Here is a 19,046-nt window from a genome sequence, read left to right as displayed (position 1 = left end):
GGCTGGGCGCGGCCGGCGTGGTGATGGGGCGCAACCGACAGGGACGGGGCACGACCGACGGGCGACGGGTGATAGGGCGCGGTCAACGGGCGATGGGGCACGGCCGGCGGGCGACGGGGCGTGGCCGACGGGGTTTGGCGCGGTCGGCGCGACCGGCTGGGGGAAGGGGCGACAACGGCTGGACTGGAGAAAGGAGCTCTTTATCCCAGTTTTACAGTTTGTTTTACAGTATCTGTTCTGCCGTAGCTAAAATGAACCCTTAAAATGCATATTTTTTCGACCCATATCCTAGTTTTACAATTTGTGATTTTAAAGGGTTTGTCTACTACACAACCTTCTTCTTGTAGACGTTGTTGGGTCTCCAAGTGCATAGGTTTGTAGGACAGTAGCAAATTTCCCTCAAGTGGATGACCTAAGGTTTATCAATCTGTGGGAGGCGTAGGATGAATATGGTCTCTCTCAAACAACCCTGCAACCAAATAGCAAAGAGTCCCTTGTGTCCCCAACACACCCAATACAATGGTAAATTGTATAGGTGCACTAGTTCGGCGAAGAGATGGTGATACAAGTGCAATATGGATGGTAGATATAGGTTTTTGTAATCTGAAAATATAAAAACAGTAAGGTAACTAATGATAAGAGTGAGCGAAAACGGTATTGCAATGCATTGAAATAAGGTCTAGGGTTCATACTTTCACTAGTGCAAGTTCTCTCAACAATAATAACATAATTGGATCATATAAATATCTCTCAACATGCAAAAAAATGTCACTCCAAAGTCACTAATAGCGGAGAACAAATGAAGAGATTATTGTAGAGTACGAAACCACCTCAAAGTTATCATTTCTGATCGATCTATTCAAGAGTCCGTAATAAAATAACATAAAGCTATTCTTTCCATTCAATCTATCCTAGAGTTCATACTAGAATAACACATTAAGACACAAATCAACCAAAACCCTAATGTCACCTAGATACTCCAATGTCACCTCAAGTATCCGTGGGTATGATTATACGATATGCATCACACAATTTCAGATTCATCTATTCAACCAACACAAAGAACTTCAAATAGTGCCCCAAAGTTTCTACCGAAGAGTCAAGACAAAAACGTGTGCCAACCCCTATGCATAAGTTCACGAGGTCACGGAACTCGCAAGTTGATCACCAAAACATATATCAAGTGGATCACGTGAATATCCCATTGTCACCACAGATAAGCACATGCAAGACATACATCAAGTGTTCTCAAATCCTTAAAGACTCAATCCGATAAGATAATTTCAAAGGGAAAACTCAATTCATTACAAGAGAGTAGAGGGGGAGAAGCATCATAAGATCCAACTATAATAGCAAAGCCCGCGATACATCAAGATTGTGCCGAATCAAGAACACGAGAGAGAGAGAGAGAGATCAAACACATAGCTACTGGTACATACCCTCAGCCCCGAGGGTGAACTACTCCCTCCTCGTCATGGAGAGCGCCGGGATGATGAAGATGGCCACCGGAGAGAGATTCCCCCCCTCCGGCAGGGTGCCGGAACGAGTTTAGATTGGTTTTCGGTGGCTACGGAGGCTTGCGGCGGCGTAACTCCCGATCTAGGTTATTTTCTGGAGGTTTCTGTATTTATAGGAATTTTTTACGTCGGGAACAAGTCAGGGGGTCCCCGAGTCGTCCATGAGATAGGGGGCGCCCGGGGGGGTAGGGCGCGCCCCACCCTCGTGGACGGCCCGGGACTCTTCTGACCCAACTCTTTTACTTCGGGGGCTTCTTTTGGTCCATAAAAATCATCAAAAATGGGCACGTCAATTGGACTCCCTTTGGTATTCCTTTTCTGTAAAACTCAAAAACAAGGAAAAAACAGAAACTGTCACTGGGCTCTAGGTTAATAGGTTAGTCCCAAAAATCATATAAAATACCACATAGATGCATATAAAACATTCTAGATGGATAATATAATAAAAGCAACTCTAGCAGGCCCCGCAAAATGCACGAAACTGCAAAATAACTGCCAGTTTACAATTTTAGGCAAAAAAACGACCAGAATAGAACCTGTAAACCACCCAACCCGTAAAAAAATTTAAGGGGCACCGCAAACATCCCGGCCAAACCCGTGAAAATAAGGATTTCGGAGATGACCCGAGGATGACCTGTATACGTGAAAGACCGTTGGCGGGAGTCCAACTACCAGCAGAAACTTCATGGCTTGCTCCCGTCCGCCCGTCCCGGCCGCCGGTGCACGCCCGGCCGCAACGCCGGCCCTTACTCCCGCGCCCGCCCGCCGTCCGCCCCGTCCGCCGCGCCTGTCGGTAGTCCGCCGAGCCCGCCGGCCGTCTGCCACGCCGGCCTGCAGTTCTCTCGACGAGGAGCTCGCTAGCTAGCTAGCCAGCCGAATCAATTCGAATGGATCAGCTAGCTAGCAACTCAATGGATGCGCGTGTAGCTAGCGAATGGAGGAGTTCGGCCGCCGCCCGCGCTACCCCGGCGGCCTTGGCCTCCGCCCGCGTGTTGCGGCCGTCTGCTGCTGCAGTCGGCACTGTTGTTGGCCCCGGCCCGGTCACGCTCCCTGGCGAGCATGAGGAGATGGTCGCGGAGGCAGGACGCACACGGGCCGAGAGGACGAAGGTCGAGATGGGAAGGGCGTGAGGAAGAAGATGATATATTTAGATAATATTCTTTTTTACGGGTTCTGTTCGGCCGCAACTAAAATCGACCCTTATAATCCGTTTTCCTCAGCCCGTAAAACACTTATGCGGGTCGTGGTTTTGGCGGATCTGCTAGAGTTGCTCTAACATGGAACAATCAAAAATTATAGATATGTTGGAGACGTATCAAGGGTCCGCTAGAGATGCTCTAAGTCCCCCTTTATGAGTAGAGACGAGCCAACATGTGGTTGGATGATTAGAGGGACTGTGGTATCCCCAGCCCATTAGGGTTCAAATCCAGGTGCTCGCATTTATTTCTGGATTTATTTCAGATGTGCTCATAGGAATAGGGTATGCGTGTACGCTTTCATAGGGGTGAGTGTATGCATATGTATATGAGCGCTTGTGTCTGTACTGATATTAAAAAAAGACGAGAACATATCTGAAGATGGTGTTTAATAAAAGTATTTAATTTCAGCTAATCACAGTGGGAACGAGATTGTAGTGTCCAAATTTCAAATTGGCCCAAAACGGCGTAAGATCTAGAAAATAATCTGCATGGTTCTTTTGATTAACTTAAAGATTTTCTCAATATCACGTACAAAAATTACATATCAAATTAATATCACATACAAATAATTGGCTGGCTTATGATTTGGACTTTAATCTCATACACATTTAAGTGCTCGGACAAAGGAATGGTTGACTCATACATCTCCATTCAAGATGTGGTGTACTAGACAGGATTTGTTAGGTGTGACAATTAAAAGCGAATGCGTACTATACATTTTCCTAATAATTAATCTAAGATGTCGTAAATATCTTATCTTTTGAAAGACATATGTATATGTCATATTTATGAACCAAAACCAATCATTAGCATACATAACTTAATTTACTAGAAATTTTAACTTTATTATTATTTTAAAAATACATAGAAAAGATGCTCCTGACAAAATAGTTGTTTTAAAGAAAGACAAACAGTAGAAGTCTAATTAAAAAACAGAAAAAAAACTGGTTAAGATAAAGTTAAATTAATATCAACCAAACTTTAAGATCCATTGATGAAACAGTTTGACGTGTATGTGAAGTACAAAGAAATCGAGCGAATTTACCCTGCTAAATGTCTTTTTCGACATTAAAGCGTATAACACCATTAAATTTTAACGAAATATTATTTTAATTAGGCTGCAACTGCTATATTTGCATTAATATCCATTCTTCGGGATAAGATTTTCTTTTACTAATAGTTATGTCATAAAAATATTAAATACATAATATGAATGTATTTCAAAATTTATGTAATCTCACTTTATATGCAAAGTTCCAAAAAAAGCTATGACAGATGATTAATGAACCGTGGGTGCACTTCACACGGGTCACACAGTTCAGTTCAGTTCAGTTCAGTTCAGTCTTTTTACCGCTTACCTTGTATAAGAAAAGGTTGTCTTCTTCTTCGCCGCTTCCATCCATCCATCCTCGGGAGTCAGGGCCTGAGCTAACCTCTTGGAGCTTTTACTCCCCGAGCTGCCCTCCCCCGTTCCAAGAGCAAATCAGCCGCAGAGGGGAGCGGCCGCAGAGCGAGTCAACCAGGTGAGCTGCTCCGCGATTCCCCTGAGAGAATATCTACTACTAGCTGATTTGCTCCGCCCTGCCCGGTTGGGTTGGACCCCCCATGTTCATCCTGCATCTACCGAGCGACGCTCGATTCGAGCAGCATCCGCTGCACGTTTTTGGATCTCGTCGGGCCTTGTTCTGGCGTGGGGACGGAAGATTGTTCTGGCGGTGCCACAAGAACGAGTCTTGCTGAATCTGGTGCTCATTGACTTTCTAGGAATTGGGGTTAGCAAGAGGGATTTTCCGTGCATTCTAGCCTTCTGAATTCTGATGCACACCTTCATAGCTGTTGGGACATCTCCCTGTTTTGTGCTCTGGGTCCCCAAATTAACTGTCCGGCAAACTTGTGAGCAGGCATGGCGGTGGCGAGCTCGACGAGGACGTCGAGGAGGCTTGCGTTTGTGCTACTCGTGCTGGCCTTTTCGGCCGCGCTCGCAGAGAGCAGAGATGCATATATGAGGAGCGCAGATCGATATGCCTGCATACTGAGTAAGCTGTGGATTCATTGCAAGATTGAATGCTCGTATTGGTTGTTCTTGTTTGATATGCAGGAGTTTCTGTTCATGTCTCAATGGTATCCATGCTGATAATGTTAGGTAGGTCGACCGAATGCAGCAGTTGTGTGCCACCAATCCACTTTTCTGGAAAATACTTGCTAGAAAACCATCTGAAACATGTGATGCTTGCTACTGTATAATATACTGTATGTATGAAGAACTGCCACTTAATTTTTGACCAAAATACTAATGGAGTACTATCTTTCAATTTGGTTTTGTGCTGATTCCAGAAATAATTCTGCGTCTATTTTTCTACTTCATCTGGGTTGCACAGACACATACAAGTATGAATTGTGTTGTTGATGCCTGTGTTGTACAAACTATGAATTGCGTACTTGCTGCTTATCAGATATCTTTAGTTTAGCAGTAGTCACAATTATGGCATGTTATTCTGCTTCCATTCACTGATTCTGAAAGTCCGAATTATCACTTATGGTTTCTCTTCTCATAAAGAAAACTCAGATCCAGATGTGATAAATTATGCTCACCACATCTTCAGCTAAACAACCCTCTACTTGCAAAAATTGAAGTTCCACCTGTTTTTGAGTGTTCGCCTTATGATAAGAACTGCAACTTAATTTTTGACCAGACGACTGTCTTTTTATTTTTGACCAGAAGACTGTCCCTAAATAATCCTGCATCTACTGACCAGAAGACTGTCCTTAAATAATCCTTTATCTACTTACCAGAAGACTTTCCATAAATAATCCTGCATCTACTTACCAGAAGACTGTCTTTTTATTTTTGACCAGAAGACTGTCCATAAATGATCCTGCATCTACTTACCAGAAGACTGTCCTTTTATTTTTGACCAGAAGACTGTCCTTAAATAATCCTACATCTACTTACCAGAAGACTGTCCATAAATAATCCTGCATCTACTTTTCTGCTTTGATCTAAGTTGCAAAGACACATAATAGTATGAATCATGTTGCTGATGCCTGTATTGTAAGAAACTAAGAATTGCTTTACTTGCTGCCTGTTAGATATATTTAGCTGGAAGTAGTCACAATTAGGGCATGTAAATTCTGCTTCCATTTACTAATCCTGTAAGTCTGAACTCTCACTTATAGCTACTCATAAAGATAACTGTGATCCTGCTGTGACAAATTATGCTGACCACATCTTCAGCTAAACACCCCTCTCCTTGTAAAAACTCAAGTTCCACAGCGTTGAGTGCTGAGCTTATGAGTTATGATCAAACTGCTTTGCTGTATCCATTTCAGCCCAGGAAAACTTCCCTCCTGCAAGCAGAGGGTCAGGATTAACTTCGGCAAACGGAAAGCTGTGTGTACTATGTGAGCAATACTCAACCGAAGCTCTGGTCTACCTGCGACAAAACGAAACCCAAACCGAGATTCTCAGTGTCCTCCACCACACGTGTGCAAGCCTGGGTCCTCTAAGACAGCAGGTATGGCTAAATGGCAATGCCTGCCATGCATAGCATAATTGTAATCTCAGTAAACTGATTGGCTTTCATCTTCTCGCAGTGCATCACGCTGGTCGACTACTACATTCCCGCTTTCTTCTTGGAGGTTTCTGTGGTTAAACCTGAAGAGCTCTGTGAGTCGGCGCACCTGTGCCCAAAGGGGGCGGCGACTCTGTCGTCCACACGAGGGGATGCCTGTGGTCTATGCCATCATGTTCTTGTTGAAGTTCTTATGATGCTTAAGGATCCCAACACCAAGGTAACTGTCATGTTCTCAATCGCATTTACCGATCTTCTGTGCAATGGTTGGCTTGTACTTTGCACATGGCTAATGCTTTCTTGTGCATGTCGCGATTTTTTGCAGCTGGAGATAGTCGGGCTTCTTTTCAAAACATGCAGCAAGGCGAAGAACTATGAACCGCAGGTGAGTTAAGTTCGGAAACAGTCGTAGTTACCGGAACACAGACGAATCTGCCTGCAGTTAAATGATAGCATATCACAGGATCACCTAGTTCTCATGGTCTTTTGTACAACAGAAATAACTGGGAAACCCTGACCTGTTCTAATGCTTCTGAAAGTTAGCTGTTCAATACTACAGTGCTTTTCTCCAATACACCAGCTCCAGTAATATACAGTATATACCAGTTCAGGATCATTAGAACTTTAGATGTTGCTAACTATTTGTGTAATTGGCTAACTTTGTAACAACTGAATGGTACGCATAAACCTTTTGGCGTTTTTGACGCTTTGCAAGGTATCTAGTTTCTTGTTAAAAAAACGGTATCTAGTTTTGTTCTGCTCACGAATCTGCTTTTCTTTTTATCTCTCAGTGCAAGAGGCTTGTCCTTGACTACATCCCACTGATTCTGCTGAAGACCCAGGAGTTCCTTGAGACGACGGACATCTGCTTTGCGACACATGCCTGTAAAACAGGCATGCAAGCAACCATTCCTCTCTCCGCCGCTTTGTGAAGAACAAATATGTAGGAATCATACAGGGGCAAAGAAGCCTGTAAATGTTCCTCCTGTATTTTGCTCAAGCACTGCCAAGCTATGAAACTTGGTTGTGCGAGGGTTTGTACAATTTGAGCTCTGCTCTCTGAAGTTTATGCAACAAGCCAGCAGCTGTACTATCATTCATTTGCTCAGCACATAATCGTCTCAGAGCAGCATACTGCGCAATTGTGAAAAGTTACATCACATTGTATCTACTGGCTATATATCCAGTCATGATGGTACTATTATTCAGTGTTCATGTCTTGCTTTGGCATTAGCAAGTGAAGCAATTTTTATTGGGAAGGTAATCCTGGATTTTGATATGAAAAGATTGATGAGATTGGGTTGTTAACATACTTGGTTCCAGAAATACACATTTCAATTCACATTAAATTCTCCAGAGTTAGAAGTGAACTGAAGAAACTGAAAGTGTTAGATTTAATAATCCATTCAAGGGCAGAATAGCACCAGCTGCCCTTAATTCTCCAGAGTTGGGAGTAACTACCGAATGTTAGATTTAGTTGTCCATTCAAGGCCAGACAGAATGTAGCTACCAGAGAACATTTCACAAAAACACAGGCTTAACTTGATAATTGAGTTGTCAAATGACACTCACAGGAAGGATCACAAACAATGGTGCAGATCCAAGTCTTGATGATTTAGACCCTAGTAGAAGGAAATATACACATCACAGCAAGCCATTACTACAACTAGAGTTTCACACATCCATGTGCTTATGACACTGTCTTCTCATTGCATCCTCTCCTTTCTGAGCCTCTCAAGCTCCTTCACCATCTGCCAGTGCTCCAGGGAAAGGCTCTTCTCACCAAAGCTTGAGGCTGTTATCTGAGCCATTGTCAGCCATCTGCACATCAGCGCAAAAAAAGTTAGTCGGATGGAGGTTCATAAACTACCATGTTATCGCAAACGCAACATGTTAGACGCCCAAGATTACCTGCTAAGTTCAGTGCAACCCAAGCTCCTGTCGTTGCGCATGGCACTGACCATTTCATCTTGGATCGTCTACAGTTAAGATGCAAACATTGAGCAAACTCAGTACATGTTTAAACATAATCTGAAATTCTGAATCTGCTAAATAAGTGGAGTGAGGGATAGTTACCTGGTAAATCTCAGGTTCAGAAGACTGAGGGAGAGACCTCACTGTGGCCAAGTACCACCTCCAGCTCTCAAGCTCCTCAGAAGTTGCATTCACCGCAGAAACAGTGGATGGACGAAAAGGCACTACCAAGTCTGAAGGCAGGATGTTTGATTTTCCCTCAGAAAGAGTAAGTAGCTGCACATCGGTCGCCATCTCCAGCTTGTAGTACTCAAAATCATACTCAACCTGTAAGTACAACAGACAAAAATTGTAAATGAAAAATTACCCAGCAATGATAATTTGGAGGTTCATGCTTGAAGTATCATGCCATCACTAATTAACTTTAGATGTGCACAGTTGGTTACACCTAAGTGCTTGTGAATTTTGATTCAAATTTTCATTCACTTTTGGATCATGTAGTCACTGACCTAAAATGGTTGATACTGACATGTATGCTGACAAAAGACTTACACACCACTCTAATGGGATGAGCATAGAATCTTAAAGAAATATAATGCAATACATTCTTATATGTATGATGTCTTAAAGACAAATTCAGAGAGAATTATTACCATCTGTGACTCCATCAAGTTCTTAAGCAGCACCGTATTCTCAACACCTTTAGATGCCAAAGATCCAGATTGCAAGAGAGTTTCATCAAATGTCAAGTGAGAGCCTTGAGGTAGCTGCAGAACTCCTGTAACCAACCTACACCAAATTTTATGAAGAGCAGTTTATAGGTTAGCTCCCAATAAAGGCAAGGAGTTATTAACATACTTATGGAATTTGATTGGACAAACAAAGGGAAACTGAACAGGACTTACCTTCCTGACTTGTTGTCCTTTCTAGGTTGAAGTGTGGCTGTGTTGAGATACTCAATTGACAGAGGAATAGCTTGTGAATACGGCATTAGTCCCTGGATCAAAGCATTTAGCTGTTTTCCAAAAATGGAAACACTTTCTCTGTTAAATCCAGTGAAATTCAAGGAGAGCCTGCCAACAGTGACCACATCCACCCTAGTTCGTAGCTGTAGAGATATTGAAAAGGCAATGAAATCATTAAACCAACATACAAAATATCTGGCAAAAAGCATGAAAAGAAAGCAATGTGCGATAAGACATACTCTGGATAGAAGATGCAGCAGTAAACAGTTAGCTGCCAGGTCATCTTTCCCTAATACCAGAGTGAGATGTGAGACCAAAGATTGCCGGATGCCTTTTAGGAGACTTGGTGAAGGCTGCATAATCAAAACAAAAATATGTCAATAAAGCAATGGTCAAGAGATGTGTATATTAGCACGAGGAAATGAATTACATGGTAAAACCAGCAAGTCCATTTCTGAGTTCAAAGTTATAAATTCACCTCAACAGCAGGACACTTTGCTAGAAAATCAACAGATGATAACTTTCGCCACACCAAACAGTGAAGACGGGGCACCTATGCAAACAGTTTTAGAGGTCAGGGCAAATATTAAAATATGCATAGAAATTCAAGTTTCTGTGTCACGCATGAAATCAAGCACTATGCACCCTATAATAGGCATACCTTGCTGGGAGGCAACTGAGCTGTTACATCTTCTATGAGATCAAACATTATATCATCCGAATTATCATTGGGAGCAGCAAGTTCTGGGTCAAATGTGTATACCCCTATGAACTCAGCAACATCGTTTAGTTTCACTTGACTTTCAGGCATATCATAGATCTGCAGTGCATGAAAGTCTGTAAGCAATAGGACTTGCGAGAACAGGAAGCACGGCAAATAAATTAGCTAATGTACATTTCATACAAAAAAGTTCAGGTGCCCCACCTTCACTAGACATGAAAAGGAGCTTCCAGGAATATGATGATCATTCCCATTCATCTGTGGCACGTTTTCACTTGCTGGCATTTCTGCTGAACTAGATGGGATCTGGACGTCATCTTCCTTCTGAGAAAAACAAATGCACTTTATGTCAGATAACCAAACCCTTCATTCTATATGACTTCAGATTAGCATGAAATGGAGCATAATTAACTAAAACATGTTACTATTCAATTGATATGGTTCCTTATTCTATTTTATGATTATGCTAATCTATATCCGGACAAGTAATTTAGGCTATCAAATGCTAGATGAACTTCAAACCAGAAACAGATACACGGTAAATTATCATATGGGGAAATAACAAAGCTCAAGCATGAAGTTGCTTGTAGAAAACTAAGTTCGGTTCTTACTGGTTTCTTGCTGCATGAAGAACTCTCGCCATTTCCATTTTCCAAAACCTGTAGCAAGCAATGCATTAGTGCCAATGGTAGTTACTGGACACAGAAATTGTTAATAGAATGCATTACTGTAACAACATGACAAGAGCTTACATCCATGGCATCATCATCTCCATCCCTCTTCCTTTTCTCCCTTTGTTCAGGTGACAAGCAGTTTGCCATTTGGCGCAAGTCAGGCCCAGGGGAAGAGTCCAGTGTCCACGAATTCTGCCCAGGCACCTGAAAGAAGCCAATCACACAGTCAAGATGGATTCCACCAGCCAATCACACAATGAACTCTAAAATTGATAAAATGAAAACAAGTGCGCAGGGAAGTAGTAACATACAGGCACACAATGGAAGAGATGGCGCTCCCAGAGATGCGAGTCACACGGGTGCGGCATCGCGAACGGTGAGAAATCTGTGAACTTGTTCGTCCTCCAGGTAGACCCATCCTTCACAAACAATGTTTTATACAGGCATGCAAAAGAAGCAGTAGCCAAAGCTTGACGGCAGAATGTCAGCAGAGTCATGTGGGTACCTTGAAAGCCCCGGCATAGAACTCGTTCCCGAGCATGTCCTGAACCATCCCCCGGAACCGGACGAGGGTGTTGGGTTTGATCAATCCGAGATTCGATGCATCCAACAATGGAACCTGGAAAGGGCAACACACAGTGTAAGAAATCCCATTTCACCTGGTGAAAGACAATTTTGAAATCTGCTAACAGTGCAGTAGGGTCTACTAATACATACAAAAATAAATCCCTTTCCCCCACCATAAATCCGCAAACGCATTTGCTCTCGAGCATTCTTCTACTCCTTCTATTCATTTTGATACCAATCATTACCCCCTTTTTACAGTGCGGAGCACGGACTGTGTACATAAGATTATCAAATTTTGATGATTTATTTATCTAGGATGAGGCCGATTAATCTGTAACATGATAGCCTGATACATGGGAAACTGGCAGACGCCAACCAGATCGCGAGTGGATAACCTAATCTCGTGCACACGACAGGGAAATAAAGCCAAGAACAGAGACGACGAGGGGTCGATACCTTGTCGAGGCCGCCCTGCTCGAAGAGGAAGGAGCGGAACACCTCGCTGGCGCCCCAGTCCTTGGACCGGAACGCCGCCACCGGGTCGCGGCCCCCGGACTCCGCCGCCGCCGCCCTCTCGAAGGTGGCGCGCACCGCGCCCAGGGGGTTGCCGACGAGGTCGTACTGCGGGCCCACCATCCTCTCTGCCTTTCTCCGGCGGTGGATCTCGCTCGCTCTTCTTGGGGAGTTGGGAGACCGGGAGACTAGGAGCAATGGCGGGGAGGTGGTGCGGCGGGGAGGGAAGCGGGAGGGGTTATAAGTTGTCAGGGTTTCGCGCCACTGGCGGCGGTGCTTCCCGCCGTTTCTCCCTCCGTTCCCGCCATTTTCTGTGGGCTGGGTGCGTGTACTGGGCCGACCCAGGCCCAATTTTGCCGTGGTACAAGTGATGTGCCTGCATCAGGACTGCGAGCGAAATGGAGGAAATGCAACATGCCAACAAGGCCCAGAGGCCCATCTGGTTCATGTACAAGTTCTTTTTACTACTAACATTTCTGTTACCCCCTAAAAAAAACTAACATTTCGGTTACCCCCTCAAAAAAAAAACACTAACATTTTTGTTACCCCTCAAAAAAACTTACGTTTCGGTTTTGTGAGAGAAAAGAAACAAGATGTCAGTAGCATAGTTAACATTTGTCTTGGATTCTCTTGAAAAGAACATATTTGTTTTGTTTTAGATAATGAGAAAGAAAGCTTCCCACCATCTATTATCGCAGGATAAGAAGCATAATCAATTTTATTATTTTATGTCAGGCATCATGATCAAACAAAATTGGCTCGCAAAGTTTGTGCGTATCAATTTGATACAAAAGATGGCATGACATTTCTTCAACTCATCCATCACTTTTGTTATATTTCAGGTCAAACACCAAATTGGGCCAAATCTGCTATTCTTTTTAGTACTCATGTTAGTCAAACCACTATTCAAGAGATTAAGCAAGTTTTTCATGTTTCTATCATGGATAACAATTTCACCCACCTTGGTCATCCGCTTATTCTTCCTGCTAAAAATAGAACTGCTGCTTACAACTTTGTTATTGATAAATTTCTGAATAAATTGCCTGCTTACAAAGCTAATATGCTCTCTCATGCTGCTAGGCTTGAGCTCATTAGGTTTGTGTTCTCTGCTATTCCTGTGTACTACATGTCTAATATTTTGTTTACCAAAAAGTTTATAGCCAAACTCACTGCTATTATAAGGAACTTTTGGTGGACAGGAATCAGAGAGAATAATTCTAACAAGAGCCTTTGTCTTAGGGCTTGGAAGGACATTTGCAATTCCAAACAGGAAGGTGGTCTTGACATTAGGAACTTGCAAGCAATTAATGAGGGCTTACTTCTTGCAGCTGCTTGGAGGCTTGCTAAAGACCCTTCCTCCCACCTTCATCTTGTGCTCAAATCTAAATACTTCCATGATGCCTCTATTTGGACTGCTATTTCTACTACTCCAAAATTTGCTTTCTGGTCATCCATTTTAAAAATGTTGCCTAAACTGAAAGATCACTCTTTTTACCAACTCACGCAAGGGAATATCTCTCTTTGGAGTACCCCTTGGTGTTCCCTTTGGGCTTCTGTTCATGACAATCTTATTATTCAGCCTTCAGGATACATATATCCTTCTCTTGTTAAGGACCTTTGGATACCGGGTCAGAAAGTCTGGAACAATGACCTCATTAACTCTCTCTTTCAACAGCCTCTAGCCTCTGTTATCGTTCAAACTGACATTATTCACCAAGATTGCCCGGATATATTATGTTGGGATCTAACTCTTAATGGTACTTGTTCTTCCAAGTCCACTTATAAATTGTGTTTGCAGGATATTCATGCCAATCCAAGAAATACTCCTTCCCAAGTTTCTTTGCAGATGAAAAATCTTCTCAAGTTGATTTGGAAGCAAAAGTTGATGATCCCCAGAGTTCAAACTTTCGCTTGGAGACTCCTTCGGAAAGCTCTTCCCACAGGTTTGAGGGTTGGGCGCTTTTCCGTACATATTTCTCAATATTGTTGCAGATGTGGTCAGCAAGAGGATGAGGTTCACATGTTTTTTCTTTGTGACTTCGCTAGAGCTGCTTGGTTTTCTCATCCTTGGTTCATCAGAACAGATGCTTTAGTTCAGATCTATACCAATATCCACAGTATTATTCTTGCTTTACTTAATATGAACCATCCGCATGCTTCTGTTGTCAACATTCTAAATTTTATGTGGTGTCTTTGGAAAGCGAGGAATGATTATCTTTTTAATAGAAAGAAAGCTACCCCTCACCAAGTTAATATTGCTGCTACTTCTCTATCTAATGATTTCTGTGATCTGCTTAACAGTTCTTCACACCATCAGCCTCAAAACTCCAGTTGTATCTTAACCCATATTAATCAACTTCCCTTGCAGGGACAAACGCTTAAATTAGATCTTCTTATCACGGGACCGAAAGTATATACTGATGCATCTTTTAAGTGCAAAAAAATTCCAGGTTTATTGCAGGGAACAGCAGCCACTGGAGTTGGTATCTACATTTCTTTGCCGCACGATCAGAAGGAAGTCAGCGTGCAGATTCAAGCTTCCACCTCAATTACAAGTACTCCTCTGCAGGCTGAAGCGTTTGCTCTTCTCTTGGCTGCAAAAGTAGCTAAATGTCTCAACATCAGCCAGCCGACCTTCCTCACAGACTATCTCTCTTTGGCTTCATTTGCGGCTAGTAGAAAGATTACTGAAACTGCTACCCCTTGGACTATCAGAAAAGTTTTAGCTGATTTCTTCTGCTACTCTTCAGACCTTCAACCTAGAGTGTTCCATATTTCCAGGGAAATTAATGGAATTGCTCACAACGTCGCTCATCAGGTTCTTACATCAAATGTAGAACCTGACATATGTTGTTTTGCTTCGGCTCACAAGAACATGGCTTGCCCTGTAGTTTCTCTCCTCTCTAACTCTAATTTCGAGTTTGAGGGCTTTGTAATTCATGTTGTACGATGCTATTGAGCTGAGCTGAATGGAAAGTTTGGCGCTTCGTGCGCCTTTTGTTGTTCAAAAAAAAAACATTTCTTCAACAATGACTAGCCTAAAGAAGTCTTGTCTTCAGCAACTGGCATATGGGACCCAAGAGAGAGAGAGAAATGCATCTTATATCACAAACTGAAAGCTCAAAAGATCACCACAGACCATTCACTGAACACTTGTACAAAAAAAGAATGTAAACTACGTGTTGATATTTATGTCTTGCGACCAAAGTTACAACCGCGGATCCGAAGCTGAACATGCGAAAAATAATACTACAAGAGATCCCCTTCCCAGCAATTGAAATTTTGTATCTTAGCTTCAACAAAGGTAGATCTGCCATTTGGAGTCATTTGGGGTGAGATTCACTTTTACAACAGCACCACAGGCATCGTAAGCCAAAACAGAAGCAAAAAAAGGGGGGGAAAGAAAAAAGGCCCAAAAATGGAAAAAGGAACGTTCATTACACTCAGGGCTGGCCTGGCTTCCTTCCAGCCCTACTATCTGCCTACTAAACTGAATAATTATGTATATAATACCATGAACCAAGGTCCGAAGCGGCGTTCATGCCCGCGAGCGCTTGGAGCTCCACATGGGCACCTTCAGAGGTCGGAGCAGCAGCGTTCATGCCCGCGCGTACTTGGAGCTCCACATGGGGACCTTCAGAGGCTCGTCGGTGGTTGCAGCAGCTCCATTCTCGGCGGCGTTCAAGGAGTCTGCGATCAAAGGGTCTGATTCGCCTTCCTTCACCTGCCATGCAGATGACATGCGAGGTAAATAACAAGAAAATTGTAGCAGTAACCGAGGTAAGAGGGGCTGAGAACCACCATCCAGCTACATATGAAGCACATCAAAAATAATTGATAGGGCTTATAAAGTGGACTACCCAGTGAAACTCATGCTAGGTGAATTATGCTTACTCCTTAATCACGTCGCTCAGCAGATCAGGATTCCAAAATACAGAAAATAGCAAGAGCTCAAAGCACAATGAAAATACCCAGGGAATGTACCTGAGTGACTTGTGGAGAGGCTTCAGTGGGCTTTGGAGCTTCACGGGTGCAGAAGTATGAATATAGTCCCATCCCAACCACTGCAATCAGGATTCCAAGTATATTTCTCCAGCTAAACGGATCGTGCAGCAAGACATAGCCGAAGGCAAGAACCAAGCATGTCTTTAGATGGCCAAGGACTTGGTAAGTTACGGGAGATGTCTTCCCAATCACAAGGAAAGTGCTGAAGTTCACCGAGACTGATATCAGACACGACAGCACGATGAAGAACTGCAGAAATGATAAGAACAAACTATGAATCACATGAAGCCGTGTCAAAAATCAAGGTAAGCTTTCACAGCCTAGTTCAATACTTACCAGAACTTGAGGTGTGTATGCAAAAGCAAAGACATTTTTGTTAGTCAGAAATCCATCGAGGAATGGACCAACAATGAACAGGGTCAATGCTTGGTATGGGCATGATTGGTACAGCAGCTGAGTTGAAGATACTTTGAACTTCTTTTGAATTGTATTGGTCATCTGATGGCTGGTTAAGGACTCAAATCGCACACCATAAAGCAAACATAATACTCAATCGTGAAGTTTTTTCAGCATTGTAACCAAGAGGTATATTCCGAGTAGGATAGAAAATCTACAGTACCTATTGTAAGTTCAGAAGGAAAGTAGAAACAAAGTGGCTGTCAAGAAAACAAAGTAGCTGTAGGGAGTCACTTCTATTCATTATTTCATTAGCTAATACTGACAAACTACATGATGTGCAGCTAGTTACATGCAACATTTAATATATGCAGATGATTTGGCAAGCACAGAAAGTTTTACGGTAGAAGAAAACAACTATTGTCGAAAGGATACAATTTGAGCAATACAGGTTGTGACGATGGCCAGTAGAGACAGCACAGATCCCATAGCATTGAGCTGCAGATCAGTCACAGTTGCAACTCCAACACCAAAAAGGAGCACACTAAGGGACAGCTGGATGTAACGACTGCACAGTAAAGATAGAAAATCAGTCAGATGATAATTAGTACTCCAATATAACAGTGGACATGGTGTATCAAAATAGCAACCTGAACTTCTTCCTGAAGAAAAGAGTCTCCAATATAACAGTGCAGGGAATAATGGCCAGCTTTGTCATCTGGAAATAAAGAGCATTTTTAGCATGAGCTTGTTGCAGTGTAAGGTCGGACAACGCACTCACGCGACATGTAATAACTTAACTGAAACCCTTCTCCTAAGATGTCGTTTGCCATGCGAATATAGTAGGGACACTACTGCATGCGTTAAAGTCACACTAATTTTATGCACACCCAACGTCCCATCCAAAGCAACTATTGCCATTCTAGATAAGGAACTGAATCGACTATGAAATCTTGAAAAGTTCTGGCACAGTGGAAGCAAGGAACAACGCTTACCTGATAGAAACCAACAGAGTTGAAACCCAGACTCAGATTGAGAAGCCCAATCGAGATGCCGTTGAGCACTCCGAACCCCATGACGGTCCTTGCGTCAAAAGGTTTGTGCTCAAAGAGCTTCATGCATAATGCCACATGAAGCGAACAGAATGTCACCAGGAGATGCCAGCTTGTCAACGTGGTGGCTGCACAATAAAGAACAAGGTTGAGTAAAACTTCGGGGTAACCTACCTGCTTTTTGTTTTACTAATATGTTTAGATGAACCACTACTCTTTTCTTCTCAACATATTGTTTGGCAGGATGTAAGCTCACTCTAGCTCCCTTCTCCTAGACATATTCATTCCAGCAAGTCACCCTAAGCATCAGTAGCTGTAATTCATTCAAGTTGAGCACAGGACAAATTTATTTTGTTCTAGTCATGATGTGCCAACCCACGGATGCTCGAGGAACTCCACCGACGGCGATTCCCCTCATCGAGACAAAAAAAGGTAACTGATTTTGCAGTTCGCAGTAGACAAAATTCTCACAGGCCCAAGATTTCCACTGGCCACTGGCCACTGCCCACGACCCTAACCGAATCTGGACATCGCACGTCTACGAGCACTACGCGGGCGAAGCATGGAGCGCAGGCATCCAGGGAGGCGAAGCGCCAGCGAGGACAAGGAGCGGGGCACATCTGGAGAGCGAGAGGCGAGATTGGATCTCATACCGAAGATGAAGCCGAGGGCGCTCATGAGCGCCTTGTTGCAGATGACAATGGAGACCGAGGAGACGACGGAGAGGCTGAGCGCCCCCACCGTCCCCAGCTGGAACTTCTCCCCCGCCAGCCCCATCTCCGCCGGCCGCCTTGGCTACAGAGCGCGGGAAGCAAGAAGCAGCAGCCGACGAGCTTCCCACCGAACCACGCCGCCGGCAGGACCTGCGCAACAGGAAGAAGATCACATTCCGATCGAGCAGCCGCGGCAAGGGACGGGCTTCCCGCCGGCCGGTCAAAGCAACCGGGCGGCAGCACCACCAACCTCTTCAGAAATCCAAGCGCTCGGAGCTGGATCTGGGAGGGGCGCGCGCGGGGAGATCTGAGGGGGCGAGCGGCGAGGGATCTGATCGGGTCGGGGGGTCAGCTCCGCCCGCGGTCGGTCGGCAGCTGGTGCTGTGCAATCGTGCTGCGTTCTTGGCCTCCACCCGTCCTCTCCCTCTCTCTCTCCTGCTAACCGGAGACGGAGACAGGGGCTTTTATATAAAAACGTGACATTTCCGCCCGGTGGTTCCGGGTTTGGTGGTGGGCGCTGGCCAGGGACCTGAGCGTGAATATCAGACACCGCAGGGGGTGGCTGGCGATTTGCTCCAGGGACGTGTTTGATTAGTAGTAGTAGTAGTACGCAGTAGGTGCGGGTGGCCACGTGTGTGAATGAGAGGGATTTTGTGATAGTTGGCGTTTGGTCGATCATCATTTGCCCCCTGCTGGACTCAACTCATTGAAATTGCTTTGGTGATTAGTTTATGTTTATGTTCTCTTTAGTAGTATTAGGTGGTGCAAAAGTGAGTTTTTTTTCCAATTCATTCAACTTTGAGCAGTCATGGTGTTTATAAATGTTTATATATTCTTCGCAAAATGAATAACCTAACGCATGGATGTGTAGATGATGGGCTCCGGGTGTGATATAAGCACGGGTGAAGGAGAAGAGGGGAGGCGGATCGGATTGGTGGGGATGGATGACGATGACGATGACCGGGGTTAGCAACGATAAGAGGAGGCAAAGGCAATGAGGTTGCAACACAGCAGCAACAACGACATTTACAGTGTCGACTAATAGTTTTTTCGGGACTTGAAAGATAGGTTGGTCAAGGTGTGGGTGCTGCTCACGCCACCCATGGCATCGATCAAAGTAGGGGCGGAACAACAGAAAGAGAGACGAAACAAGAAAAACGAGAAAGCCATGTGGAGGT

The 19,046-nt window shown here is 43.9% G+C and overlaps 3 protein-coding genes across 3 annotated transcripts; 1 reads left to right on the top strand and 2 right to left on the bottom strand.

Moving 5' to 3' along the window:
* The first annotated feature begins 4,083 nt into the window (after positions 1–4,083).
* Positions 4,084–7,542, top strand: LOC119267129 (proactivator polypeptide-like 1). Its single transcript, XM_037548456.1, has 6 exons — positions 4,084–4,239; positions 4,618–4,752; positions 6,047–6,231; positions 6,311–6,508; positions 6,614–6,673; positions 7,080–7,542. The coding sequence occupies exons 2-6, from the start codon at positions 4,620–4,622 to the stop codon at positions 7,218–7,220; spliced, it is 717 nt and encodes a 238-aa protein (XP_037404353.1). The 5' UTR covers positions 4,084–4,239; positions 4,618–4,619; the 3' UTR covers positions 7,221–7,542.
* A 265-nt stretch (positions 7,543–7,807) lies between these two features.
* LOC119267127 (mini-chromosome maintenance complex-binding protein-like) lies at positions 7,808–11,922 on the bottom strand. The gene is made up of 14 exons (XM_037548454.1): positions 11,646–11,922; positions 11,128–11,241; positions 10,934–11,041; positions 10,701–10,826; positions 10,560–10,607; positions 10,153–10,272; positions 9,889–10,047; positions 9,706–9,780; positions 9,467–9,580; positions 9,168–9,370; positions 8,916–9,051; positions 8,365–8,589; positions 8,200–8,267; positions 7,808–8,109 (listed from the first exon to the last, which is right to left on the bottom strand). Exons 1-14 carry the CDS (start codon positions 11,823–11,825, stop codon positions 7,995–7,997), a joined length of 1,791 nt encoding a protein of 596 aa, XP_037404351.1. The 5' UTR covers positions 11,826–11,922; the 3' UTR covers positions 7,808–7,994.
* Positions 11,923–14,862: 2,940 nt separating this feature from the next.
* Positions 14,863–18,310, bottom strand: LOC119267128 (UDP-xylose transporter 3-like). The gene is made up of 8 exons (XM_037548455.1): positions 18,119–18,310; positions 17,809–18,018; positions 17,099–17,283; positions 16,754–16,821; positions 16,539–16,671; positions 16,044–16,205; positions 15,687–15,956; positions 14,863–15,426 (listed from the first exon to the last, which is right to left on the bottom strand). The coding sequence occupies exons 2-8, from the start codon at positions 17,930–17,932 to the stop codon at positions 15,301–15,303; spliced, it is 1,068 nt and encodes a 355-aa protein (XP_037404352.1). The 5' UTR covers positions 17,933–18,018; positions 18,119–18,310; the 3' UTR covers positions 14,863–15,300.
* Between the last annotated feature and the right edge of the window lie 736 nt (positions 18,311–19,046).

Source organism: Triticum dicoccoides, chromosome 3A (genome assembly GCF_002162155.2).
Source record: "Triticum dicoccoides isolate Atlit2015 ecotype Zavitan chromosome 3A, WEW_v2.0, whole genome shotgun sequence".
NCBI lineage: Eukaryota > Viridiplantae > Streptophyta > Magnoliopsida > Poales > Poaceae > Triticum > Triticum dicoccoides.
This window is presented reverse-complemented; position numbering and strand designations above follow the sequence as displayed.